Genomic DNA, 12426 nt, shown 5'->3' on the forward strand with positions numbered 1-12426 from the left:
ATCAGTCCTCTAGGAGGTCTGGTTCTCTACAGTTTCGGATGAGTCATCAGTCCACTAGGAGGTCTGGTTCTCTACAGTTTCTGATGAGTCATCAGTCCTCTAGGAGGTCTGGTTCTCTACAGTTTCTGATGAGTCATCAGTCCTCTAGGAGGTCTGGTTCTCTACAGTTTCTGATGAGTCATCAGTCCTCTAGGAGGTCTGGTTCTCTACAGTTTCTGATGAGTCATCAGTCCTCTAGGAGGTCTGGTTCTCTACAGTTTCTGATGAGTCATCAGTCCACTAGGAGGTCTGGTTCTCTACAGTTTCTGATGAGTCATCAGTCCTCTAGGAGGTCTGGTTCTCTACAGTTTCTGATGAGTCATCAGTCCACGAGGAGGTCTGGTTCTCTACAGTTTCTGATGAGTCATCAGTCCTCTAGGAGGTCTGGTTCTCTACAGTTTCTGATGAGTCATTAGTCCACTAGGAGGTCTGGTTCTCTACAGTTTCTGATGAGTCATCAGTCCACGAGGAGGTCTGGTTCTCTACAGTTTCTGATGAGTCATCAGTCCACGAGGAGGTCTGGTTCTCTACAGTTTCTGATGAGTCATCAGTCCACGAGGAGGTCTGGTTCTCTACAGTTTCTGATGAGTCATCAGTCCACGAGGAGGACTGGTTCTCTACAGTTTCTGATGAGTCATCAGTCCTCTAGGAGGTCTGGTTCTCTACAGTTTCTGATGAGTCATCAGTCCTCTAGGAGGTCTGGTTCTCTACAGTTTCTGATGAGTCATCAGTCCATGAGGAGGTCTGGTTCTCTACAGTTTCTGATGAGTCATCAGTCCACGAGGAGGTCTGGTTCTCTACAGTTTCTGATGAGTCATCAGTCCACGAGGAGGTCTGGTTCTCTACAGTTTCTGATGAGTCATCAGTCCACGAGGAGGTCTGGTTCTCTACAGTTTCTGATGAGTCATTAGTCCACGAGGAGGTCTGGTTCTCTACAGTTCCTTCAGTTTATAGCGTCTTCTTCTTCGCCCTCCCATGGCCGGCAGACTAACGACATCATCGTCTCTGCTGCTGCAGTGGAAACACTCTCCTTGTTTTTAAGGAATTAGGAGTCGTCATGTGACACGTTGTCATGTAAACGGGGCCTTAAACAGCTCCATCCAGAAGAATTGGCTAGGAAATGATTTCCTATCTTAATTGGCCAAATCTGCAAAAATTAGCTATGGAAAATAAAATAGTTAAAAACTGCTCCGACGGTTTAAAATCCCAACAATCTTGGGTTTAAAGTGCAGTGAGCAAACTTCAGAAACTGCAGTGTCCTAATGTGTTTTTCTTTCCTTGCAGAAGGTCCTGGCCAAGCAGGGGCTGCAGATGACCCTACTCAAACAGGCAGTGGAGGTGACGCCTTGCTCTCTGCATTGATTGACAGTGAATGTTCTAGACTACAGTGACTCTTCCTGTACTTCTGTGTACCGACGGCTTCCTGCTCTGCTCTGTGGTAGGACTGCTGGATCATGTGATAACCGCAGCCTTCCTTCTGTTTCTGCAGATCTACGTTCATCATGGCGTCCACGCTTTGATCTTCAGCTTCGTGGGAACGCTTGAAGCCAGTCAGGTGGTTGAGCACTGATAGAACCTCTAATAGAACCTCCAGTCAGTGGTTGAGCACTAATAGAACCTCTAATAGAACCTCCAGTCAGTGGTTGAGCACTAATAGAACCTCTAATAGAACCTCCAGTCAGTGGTTGAGCACTGATAGAACCTCCAGTCAGTGGTTGAGCACTAATAGAACCTCTAATAGAACCTCCAGTCAGTGGTTGAGCACTAATAGAACCTCCAGTCAGTGGTTGAGCACTAATAGAACCTCTAATAGAACCTCCAGTCAGTGGTTGAGCACTGATAGAACCTCTAATAGAACCTCCAGTCAGTGGTTGAGCACTGATAGAACCTCTAATAGAACCTCCAGTCAGTGGTTGAGCACTGATAGAACCTCTAATAGAACCTCCAATCAGTGATTGAGCACTAATAGAACCTCTAATAGAACCTCCAGTCAGTGGTTGAGCACTGATAGAACCTCTAATAGAACCTCCAGTCAGTGGTTGAGCACTAATAGAACCTCCAGTCAGTGGTTGAGCACTAATAGAACCTCTAATAGAACCTCCAGTCAGTGGTTGAGCACTAATAGAACCTCCAGTCAGTGGTTGAGCACTGATAGAACCTCCAGTCAGTGGTTGAGCACTAATAGAACCTCTAATAGAACCTCCAGTCAGTGGTTGAGCACTAATAGAACCTCCAGTCAGTGGTTGAGCACTAATAGAACCTCTAATAGAACCTCCAGTCAGTGGTTGAGCACTGATAGAACCTCTAATAGAACCTCCAGTCAGTGGTTGAGCACTGATAGAACCTCTAATAGAACCTCCAATCAGTGATTGAGCACTAATAGAACCTCTAATAGAACCTCCAGTCAGTGGTTGAGCACTGATAGAACCTCTAATAGAACCTCCAGTCAGTAGTTGAGCACTGATAGAACCTCTAATAGAACCTCCAGTCAGTGGTTGAGCACTGATAGAACCTCTAATAGAACCTCCAGTCAGTGGTTGAGCACTAATAGAACCTCTAATAGAACCTCCAGTCAGTGGTTGAGCACTGATAGAACCTCTAATAGAACCTCCAGTCAGTGGTTGAGCACTGATAGAACCTCTAATAGAACCTCCAGTCAGTGGTTGAGCACTAATAGAACCTCCAGTCAGTGGTTGAGCACTGATAGAACCTCTAATAGAACCTCTAAATGACTGTGGAGGTTCTCTAACTGCCTCTCTGCTCTCTGCAGGACGCCGCCTTCAACAAGACCAGCCGCAGTCTGCAGGAGCTGCAGCAGAAACACCTGGGGGTGAAGCCAGAGTTCAGGTGGGACTCAGCGGGGGGGGGGGGGGGGGGGGGAGATGACAGCACAGTGAGGCAGCACTGAGGGTCACATGAGGATTTCTGTTGGGGTTCTGCTCCATGTTTATGGAAGAGCCTGCTGGAGAAGTTGAGATTTCTAAAGAAGTGTCCACTTCCTTCTATGTGACTTTAGTATCCCCCCCCCCCCCCCCCCCCCCCACCATGTTGAGCAACAGACTTCTGAAATGACAACATACAAACGATGCCTTTTCAGGCCATTTTTACTGTGTAAATGTTCCTTTAAAGTCCCAGTGAAATGAAGATTCCACCTCCAAAACACTCTGGTGTCTCTTCTAGAACATTTTCCTGCTAACTGGCTGAAGGTCAAATGTTAAAACACGACCGTTTGTGAGGAAATATCTGATGAAGAGCCAGTTTCTCTGCTCGGTGAACCTCTTGGAGTGAGTCCAGGTGTTACTTGATGGTCGCAGCCTGAGACCAGCAGTCCACTGGTCGGACCATGCAGCTGTCTGTCCCCCACCGCTCTCAAGCTGCTCCTGCTCTGGAGGACAGACTCTGCTGAGAGGACAGACTGTCTGCCGCTGACAGGGAGGACAGACAGTCTGCTGCTGATGCTCATGTTTGTTCAGAGAAAACTGTGTGTGTGTGTGTGTGTGTGTGTGTGCAGTACCTCCTGGTGTTCACCTTGAGCTCCAGCGTGTCCTTCATCCTGCCACAGTGGATATTGTTTCCCTCCTTTCCTCCTCTCTGGTCTCTTCCAGGCTCAATCTTTCATCAAGGCTCATTAAACGCCGACGAGAACTTCAAAACACTGTTAAAACTTCGATATTTAAGAGGGAAACAAGCCGATATAAACACAACAGATCGACATCGTGTCCAACTCGTGATGTCAGGCATTAGGCTCCGCCCACAATGGTCATAGGCCCCACCCACAATGGCCACGAAGGTGAAGGATTCTCCCGATTTGGTCATCTGGAGATTCAAAATTCAAATAACTTTGTTATGTGACAACAGTGGAGGGGCAGAGTCGGAGGAACCTTAGAAGTAGAACCACAACTATCATGTTTTGCATAATAGGGTGTTATATTTCACTAGGACTTTAACGTAATTTGTAATTTGGCCAAATAGACTGTTTTCTAAGCTGTTAAACTAAATATGAGCTGAAAAGTCCAGAGAGCAGGAGTGGAGGAGGACAGTAGGAGTGGAGGAGGACAGTAGGAGTGGAGGAGGACAGTAGGAGTGGAGGAGGACAGAAGGAGTGGAGGAGGACAGTAGGAGTGGAGGAGGACAGAAGGAGTGGAGGAGGACAGAAGGAGTGGAGGAGGACAGTAGGAGTGGAGGAAGGCAGTAGGAGTGGAGGAGGACAGAAGGAGTGGAGGAGGACAGAAGGAGTGGAGGAGGACAGAAGGAGTGGAGGAGGACAGTAGGAGTGGAGGAGGACAGAAGGAGTGGAGGAGGACAGAAGGAGTGGAGGAGGACAGAAGGAGTGGAGGAGGACAGAAGGAGTGGAGGAGGACAGAAGGAGTGGAGGAGGACAGTAGGAGTGGAGGAAGACGGTAGGAGTGGACAGTAGGAGTGGACAGTAGGACAGAAGGAGTGGAGGAGGACAGAAGGAGTGGAGGAGGACAGAAGGAGTGGAGGACAGTAGGAGTGGAGGAGGACAGAAGGAGTGGAGGAGGACAGTAGGAGTGGAGGAGGACAGAAGGAGTGGAGGAGGACAGAAGGAGTGGAGGAGGACAGTAGGAGTGGAGGAGGACAGAAGGAGTGGAGGAGGACAGGAGTGGAGGAGGACAGTAGGAGTTGAGGAGGACAGAAGGAGTGGAGGAGGACAGAAGACCTCATGAACACTGTCCAGGTTTGTCTCTCAACCATTCAGACAGAACCCTGGAGGAAAGTCTCCACGAGCTCTGAGCCCAGATGACGCCTGATCACAGAGCCTCTCCTCACTTCTCTGATCTAATGAGGCCATAAGGAACTTTTCTAGAACCAAGCGTGTCAGTGAACCTAACCCTAACCCTAACCCTACCCCTAACCCTACCCCTAACTCAGAGAACTAGTTCTGCTTGATGGCTCAAACCGCTCCAGGAATCAATGTTGATATCTTACTATTTCATGAACAAATGTCTTTTACAAACACGACTTCTGGTTGTTGACGTTGTGAAGCTGCAGTCCGGAGCCAGACGACTTGTTGACACGTTTGTCCAGTTCAAATCACGTCTTTCACTGTGTCTGTCCCCAGTGTGAACCTTCCCCGGGCGAAGAAACAGCTGAGTCAGCTCAACCAGCAGACGTCCCCCCTGCTCAAACTGCTGTGTCTGCGCCGAGTCGCCCTGACGGCCACCCAGACCCCCCGACACTCAGGTACCGTCCACCCTGTCCCCCCTGTCCACCCAGACCCCCCGACACTCAGGTACCGTCGTCCTGACGGCCACCCAGACCCCCCGACACTCAGGTACCGTCCCCCCTGTCCACCCAGACCCCCCGACACTCAGGTACCATCTCCCCTGTCCACCCAGACCCCCCGACACACAGGTACCGTCCCCCCAGACCCCCCGACACTCAGGTACCGTCCCCCCTGTCCACCCAGACCCCCCGACACACAGGTACCGTCCCCCCAGACCCCCCGACACTCAGGTACCGTCCCCCCAGACCGCCCGACACTCAGGTACCGTCCCCCCAGACCCCCCGACACACAGGTACCGTCCCCCCAGACCCCCCGACACTCAGGTACCGTCCCCCCTGTCCACCCAGACCCCCCGACACTCAGGTACCGTCCCCCCAGACCCCCCGACACTCAGGTACCGTCCCCCCAGACCCCCCGACACTCAGGTACCGTCCCCCCTGTCCACCCAGACCCCCCCGACACTCAGGTACTGTCCCCCCTGTCCACTCAGACCCCCCGACACTCAGGTACCGTCCCCCCAGACCCCCCGACACTCAGGTACCGTCCCCCCAGACCCCCCGACACTCAGGTACCGTCCCCCCTGTCCACCCAGACCCCCCCGACACTCAGGTACTGTCCCCCCTGTCCACTCAGACCCCCCGACACTCAGGTACCGTCCCCCCTGTCCCCCCAGACCCCCCGACACTCAGGTACCGTCCCCCCTGTCCACCCAGACCCCCCGACACACAGGTACCGTCCACCCTGTCCTCCTGTCCACCCTGTCCACCCTGTCCCCCCCGTCTCATTCTGGGCTCCATGTAACCACACTGACATGCAGACTGCACCGTACTGTTCAGGTTTATTGTTATCACAATATCACAATATGAACATGTGCAATCAACATGTGACAGCAGTCAGTCCATTTCCACACACTGTGTTCATACTCTATATATTCAAGGTGAGAGGATTTTAAATCTGAAAGAAAAATGTGATTAATGAAGATAAATTCACAACAAGTACACTGTGGTGTCTCGTTCTGGTGGTTAGCACAGTAGTGATGGAGGTTTCTGGAGCTTTCTGGAGCTTTGGATGTCTGGTAAATGTCTTTAATGAGTTAATTCCACCCAGTGTTCACTCCATTTAAAAACAATACATTTATTCACCAGATCACAACAATCTTGTCTTTTCTAGGTTGAGAGGCCCCAGTGGTGACACATTATTGTTCTTTGAAACGGCTCGTAATAGCTCTCTATTATTATTACTTATTAAGATACTTCTGTTAACATACTTGTAAACAAATACAAGCACAAGCTTCATTAATGCCTTTTAGAAATGAAAAGTGTTTTTCGGGACTTGAAATGCCAGTTGGTCTGAGATGAGACTCACCACTTGTCTTCATCTTAACGTCTCATAGAAACACTGAACACACCACAACTCACTTTAAGCTAATCAGTGACTGAACTGAGCCCCAAATCTCACACCTGAAATGATGCTGATTGGTTTGATTCTGTTTCACTCTGGTGAGCTACTGAGCTACTGAGCTACTGAGCTACTGAGCTACTCCGCTACTCCGCTACTCCGCTACTCCGCTACTCCGCTACTCCGCTACTCCGCTACTCCGCTACTCAGCTACTCAGCTACTGAGCTACTCCGCTACTCCGCTACTCCGCTACTCAGCTACTGAGCTACTCAGCTACTCAGCTACTCAGCTACTCAGCTACTCAGCTACTCAGCTACTCAGCTACTCAGCTACTCCGCTACTCCGCTACTCCGCTACTCAGCTACTGAGCTACTGAGCTACTCCGCTACTGAGCTACTCCGCTACTGAGCTACTGAGCTACTGAGCTACTCCGCTACTGAGCTACTCCGCTACTGAGCTACTCAGCTACTCAGCTACTGAGCTACTGAGCTACTCAGCTACTCAGCTACTCAGCTACTCAGCTACTCAGCTACTGAGCTACTCCGCTACTCCGCTACTCAGCTACTGAGCTACTGAGCTACTCCGCTACTGAGCTACTCCGCTACTGAGCTACTCCGCTACTGAGCTACTCCGCTACTGAGCTACTCCGCTACTGAGCTACTGAGCTACTGAGCTACTGAGCTACTCCGCTACTGAGCTACTCCGCTACTGAGCTACTGAGCCCCGCCTCCTGGAGGCGGCTTCCCTCATCGCCCCAGGCTGCTCACACACACACACACACACACACACACACACACACACAGACACACACACACACACACACACACACAGACACACACACACACACACACACACACACACACACACACACACACACACACACACACACACACACACACACACACACACACACACACACACACACACACGTTCGGTCTGGTCCAGAGGTGTTTTAAACATTTTAAGACCAGGGCTCCACATTAAGACTTCATCAAATGTAATCGGCAGGGAAAAAGTTTTTTTCAATCCTTATTGATTCCAGGGAGGGCAGCGCCCCCTATTGGCCAGCCGCCACTGATCAATGTATTTTCATCTATAAGTCACTTCTTAAGATCAGTCAAGCCAAACACGTAAAAACACTTGTGACTCATAGTAATAAAAATACGGTAAATGAAAGAGAACCACCTCTGGTGGAACTCTAAGAAAAACGTTTCCCAGCCGTCACTGGTGTAAATTACAGACCAGAGGAACAGCAGGTTGTTGAAAGAACAGTTGTTCAAGCATGAAAACATTCACACCCTCTGTGGTCTTTATGTTGATCAAGTCTTATTTCGCATCCCCAGAATCCTCTCCTGAGAAACATACTCATGAGTGTGTGTGTGTGTGTGTGTGTGTGTGTGTGTGTGTGTGTGTGTGTGTGTGTGTGTGTGTGTGTGTGTGTGTGTGTGTGTGTGTGTGTGTGTGTGTGTGTGTGTGTGTGTGTGTGTGTGTGTGTGTGTGTGTGTGTGTGTGTGTGTGTGTGTGTGTGTGTTTGTGTGTCCGTCCACAGTGGGGATTGAAGCAGTGAGTGCAGACGACCTCCTGTCAGTCGTCCTCTACCTGCTGGTCCAGACTGAAATCCCCAACTGGTGAGATCCACGTTCACACCAGCTGCTTCCATGACAACAAGATTAGAGTGAAGAGAGGTTCACATTCCCACTTGGCTTGTTTATTAGTGGAATTGCATAAAAAATGTTTTACAGAATGGAGTTCTGAAAAACGGGAACACATCAAACAGGTCTATCTCTGATCTGATTTCAACGTCATTAGACATGTTCACATGTGAACCAGATTTGCTTTTATGACTGAAAAGGAAAACAGGATTGTTTAATTCCAACTGGAGACAAACTTCCTCATGTGCTCATAAATCAGAAACGTCTCTGATGTTTACATTGAGTCGTCAGTCTGAAGGAGCCTGAAGGCTTTCAACTCATTTTACCTTTGAAGTGAGACAATGTCTCTCCTGTGGTGGACTGCTGGACATCAGTGGACACATAGACGTATAGAGATAGACACATGGACGTATAGAGGTAGACACATGGACGTATAGAGGTAGACACATGGACGTATAGAGGTAGACACATGGACGTATAGAGGTAGACACATAGAGATAGACACATGGACATATAGAGATAGACACATGGACATATAGAGATAGACACATGGACATATAGAGATAGACACATAGACGTATAGAGATAGACACATGGACGTATAGAGATAGACACATGGACGTATAGAGGTAGACACATGGACGTATAGAGGTAGACACATGGACGTATAGAGGTAGACACATAGACGTATAGAGGTAGACACATAGAGATAGACACATGGACGTATAGAGATAGACACATGGACGTATAGAGATAGACACATGGACGTATAGAGGTAGACACATGGACGTATAGAGATAGACACATGGACGTATAGAGATAGACACATGGACGTATAGCGGTAGACACATGGACACATAGAGATAGACACATGGACGTATAGAGGTAGACACATGGACGTATAGAGGTAGACACATAGACGTATAGAGGTAGACACATAGACGTATACAGGTAGACACATGGACGTATAGAGGTAGACACATGGACGTATAGAGGTAGACACATGGACGTATAGAGGTAGACACATGGACGTATAGAGGTAGACACATGGACGTATAGCGGTAGACACATGGACGTATAGAGGTAGACACATGGACGTATAGCGGTAGACACATGGACGTATAGAGATAGACACATGGACGTATAGCGGTAGACACATGGACGTATAGAGGTAGACACATAGACGTATAGAGGTAGACACATAGAGATAGACACATGGACGTATAGAGATAGACACATGGACGTATAGAGATAGACACATGGACGTATAGAGGTAGACACATGGACGTATAGAGATAGACACATGGACGTATAGAGATAGACACATGGACGTATAGCGGTAGACACATGGACACATAGAGATAGACACATGGACGTATAGAGGTAGACACATGGACGTATAGAGGTAGACACATAGACGTATAGAGGTAGACACATAGACGTATACAGGTAGACACATGGACGTATAGAGGTAGACACATGGACGTATAGAGGTAGACACATGGACGTATAGCGGTAGACACATGGACGTATAGAGGTAGACACATGGACGTATAGCGGTAGACACATGGACGTATAGCGGTAGACACATGGACGTATAGCGGTAGACACATGGACGTATAGAGGTAGACACATGGACGTATAGCGGTAGACACATGGACGTATAGAGGTAGACACATGGACGTATAGAGGTAGACACATGGACGTATAGAGGTAGACACATGGACGTATAGCGGTAGACACATGGACGTATAGAGGTAGACACATGGACGTATAGCGGTAGACACATGGACGTATAGAGATAGACACATGGACGTATAGCGGTAGACACATGGACGTATAGCGGTAGACACATGGACGTATAGAGGTAGACACATGGACGTATAGCGGTAGACACATGGACGTATAGCGGTAGACACATGGACGTATAGAGGTAGACACATGGACGTATAGCGGTAGACACATGGACGTATAGAGATAGACACATGGACGTATAGAGGTAGACACATGGACGTATAGAGGTAGACACATGGACGTATAGAGGTAGACACATGGACGTATAGAGGTAGACACATGGACGTATAGCGGTAGACACATGGACGTATAGAGGTAGACACATGGACGTATAGCGGTAGACACATGGACGTATAGAGATAGACACATGGACGTATAGCGGTAGACACATGGACGTATAGAGGTAGACACATGGACGTATAGCGGTAGACACATGGACGTATAGCGGTAGACACATGGACGTATAGAGGTAGACACATGGACGTATAGCGGTAGACACATGGACGTATAGCGGTAGACACATGGACGTATAGCGGTAGACACATGGACGTATAGCGGTAGACACATGGACGTATAGAGGTAGACACATGGACGTATAGAGGTAGACACATGGACGTATAGAGGTAGACACATGGACGTATAGCGGTAGACACATGGACGTATAGCGGTAGACACATGGACGTATAGAGGTAGACACATGGACGTATAGAGGTAGACACATGGACGTATAGAGGTAGACACATGGACGTATAGAGGTAGACACATGGACATATAGAGATAGACACACACCTAAAATAGACAAGGGGATAGACATGCATGTTGACACACAGACCTTCATAGTAACCATACCTCTCTGAATGTACAGCACAAGTTCACACTTTGATTTGTTATCACCGTTACATAGTTATGATCGGTGTTCTATTTGAATGTGAACATTTTGCTTTTCTTCAATTCAACTTTATTTATACAGCAAATACCAGGATGGCCAACCTGAGCTACATCAGACCCTTCAATGTGGTCTTGTTTCCTCCAGGATGGCCAACCTGAGCTACAGACCCTTCAATGTGGTCTTGTTTCCTCCAGGATGGCCAACCTGAGCTACATCAGACCCTTCAATGTGGTCTTGTTTCCTCCAGGATGGCCAACCTGAGCTATAGACCTTTCAATGTGGTCTTGTTTCCTCCAGGATGGCCAACCTGAGCTACAGACCCTTCAATGTGGTCTTGTTTCCTCCAGGATGGCCAACCTGAGCTATAGACCCTTCAATGTGGTCTTGTTTCCTCCAGGATGGCCAACCTGAGCTACAGACCCTTCAATGTGGTCTTGTTTCCTCCAAGATGGCCAACCTGAGCTATAGACCCTTCAATGTGGTCTTGTTTCCTCCAGGATGGCCAACCTGAGCTACAGACCCTTCAATGTGGTCTTGTTTCCTCCAGGATGGCCAACCTGAGCTACAGACCCTTCAATGTGGTCTTGTTTCCTCCAGGATGGCCAACCTGAGCTACATCAGACCCTTCAATGTGGTCTTGTTTCCTCCAGGATGGCCAACCTGAGCTATAGACCCTTCAATGTGGTCTTGTTTCCTCTAGGATGGCCAACCTGAGCTATAGACCCTTCAATGTGGTCTTGTTTCCTCCAGGATGGCCAACCTGAGCTACAGACCCTTCAATGTGGTCTTGTTTCCTCCAGGATGGCCAACCTGAGCTATAGACCCTTCAAGGTGGTCTTGTTTCCTCCAGGATGGCCAACCTGAGCTACATCAGACCCTTCAATGTGGTCTTGTTTCCTCCAGGATGGCCAACCTGAGCTACAGACCCTTCAATGTGGTCTTGTTTCCTCCAGGATGGCCAACCTGAGCTACAGACCCTTCAATGTGGTCTTGTTTCCTCCAGGATGGCCAACCTGAGCTATAGACCCTTCAATGTGGTCTTGTTTCCTCCAGGATGGCCAACCTGAGCTACAGACCCTTCAATGTGGTCTTGTTTCCTCCAGGATGGCCAACCTGAGCTATAGACCCTTCAATGTGGTCTTGTTTCCTCCAGGATGGCCAACCTGAGCTATAGACCCTTCAATGTGGTCTTGTTTCCTCCAGGATGGCCAACCTGAGCTATAGACCCTTCAATGTGGTCTTGTTTCCTCCAGGATGGCCAACCTGAGCTACAGACCCTTCAATGTGGTCTTGTTTCCTCCAGGATGGCCAACCTGAGCTATAGACCCTTCAATGTGGTCTTGTTTCCTCCAGGATGGCCAACCTGAGCTACAGACCCTTCAATGTGGTCTTGTTTCCTCCAGGA

At 48.8% G+C, this 12426-nt stretch overlaps 1 protein-coding gene across 1 annotated transcript in view; it reads left to right on the top strand.

Annotated features, from left to right (window-relative positions):
• The window catches only part of ankrd27 (ankyrin repeat domain 27 (VPS9 domain)), a 53234-nt gene that overhangs the window by 17506 nt on the left and 23302 nt on the right, over positions 1-12426 (top strand). The window contains exons 6-10 of the mRNA XM_080504543.1: positions 1324-1377; positions 1529-1594; positions 2810-2886; positions 5123-5244; positions 8236-8314. Coding sequence (XP_080360669.1) covers positions 1324-1377; positions 1529-1594; positions 2810-2886; positions 5123-5244; positions 8236-8314 — 398 coding nt within the window. The remainder of the gene's footprint in view (positions 1-1323; positions 1378-1528; positions 1595-2809; positions 2887-5122; positions 5245-8235; positions 8315-12426) is intronic.

The sequence above is a fragment of the Blennius ocellaris genome (genome assembly GCF_963422515.1).
Source record: "Blennius ocellaris genome assembly, chromosome: 11".
NCBI lineage: Eukaryota > Metazoa > Chordata > Actinopteri > Blenniiformes > Blenniidae > Blennius > Blennius ocellaris.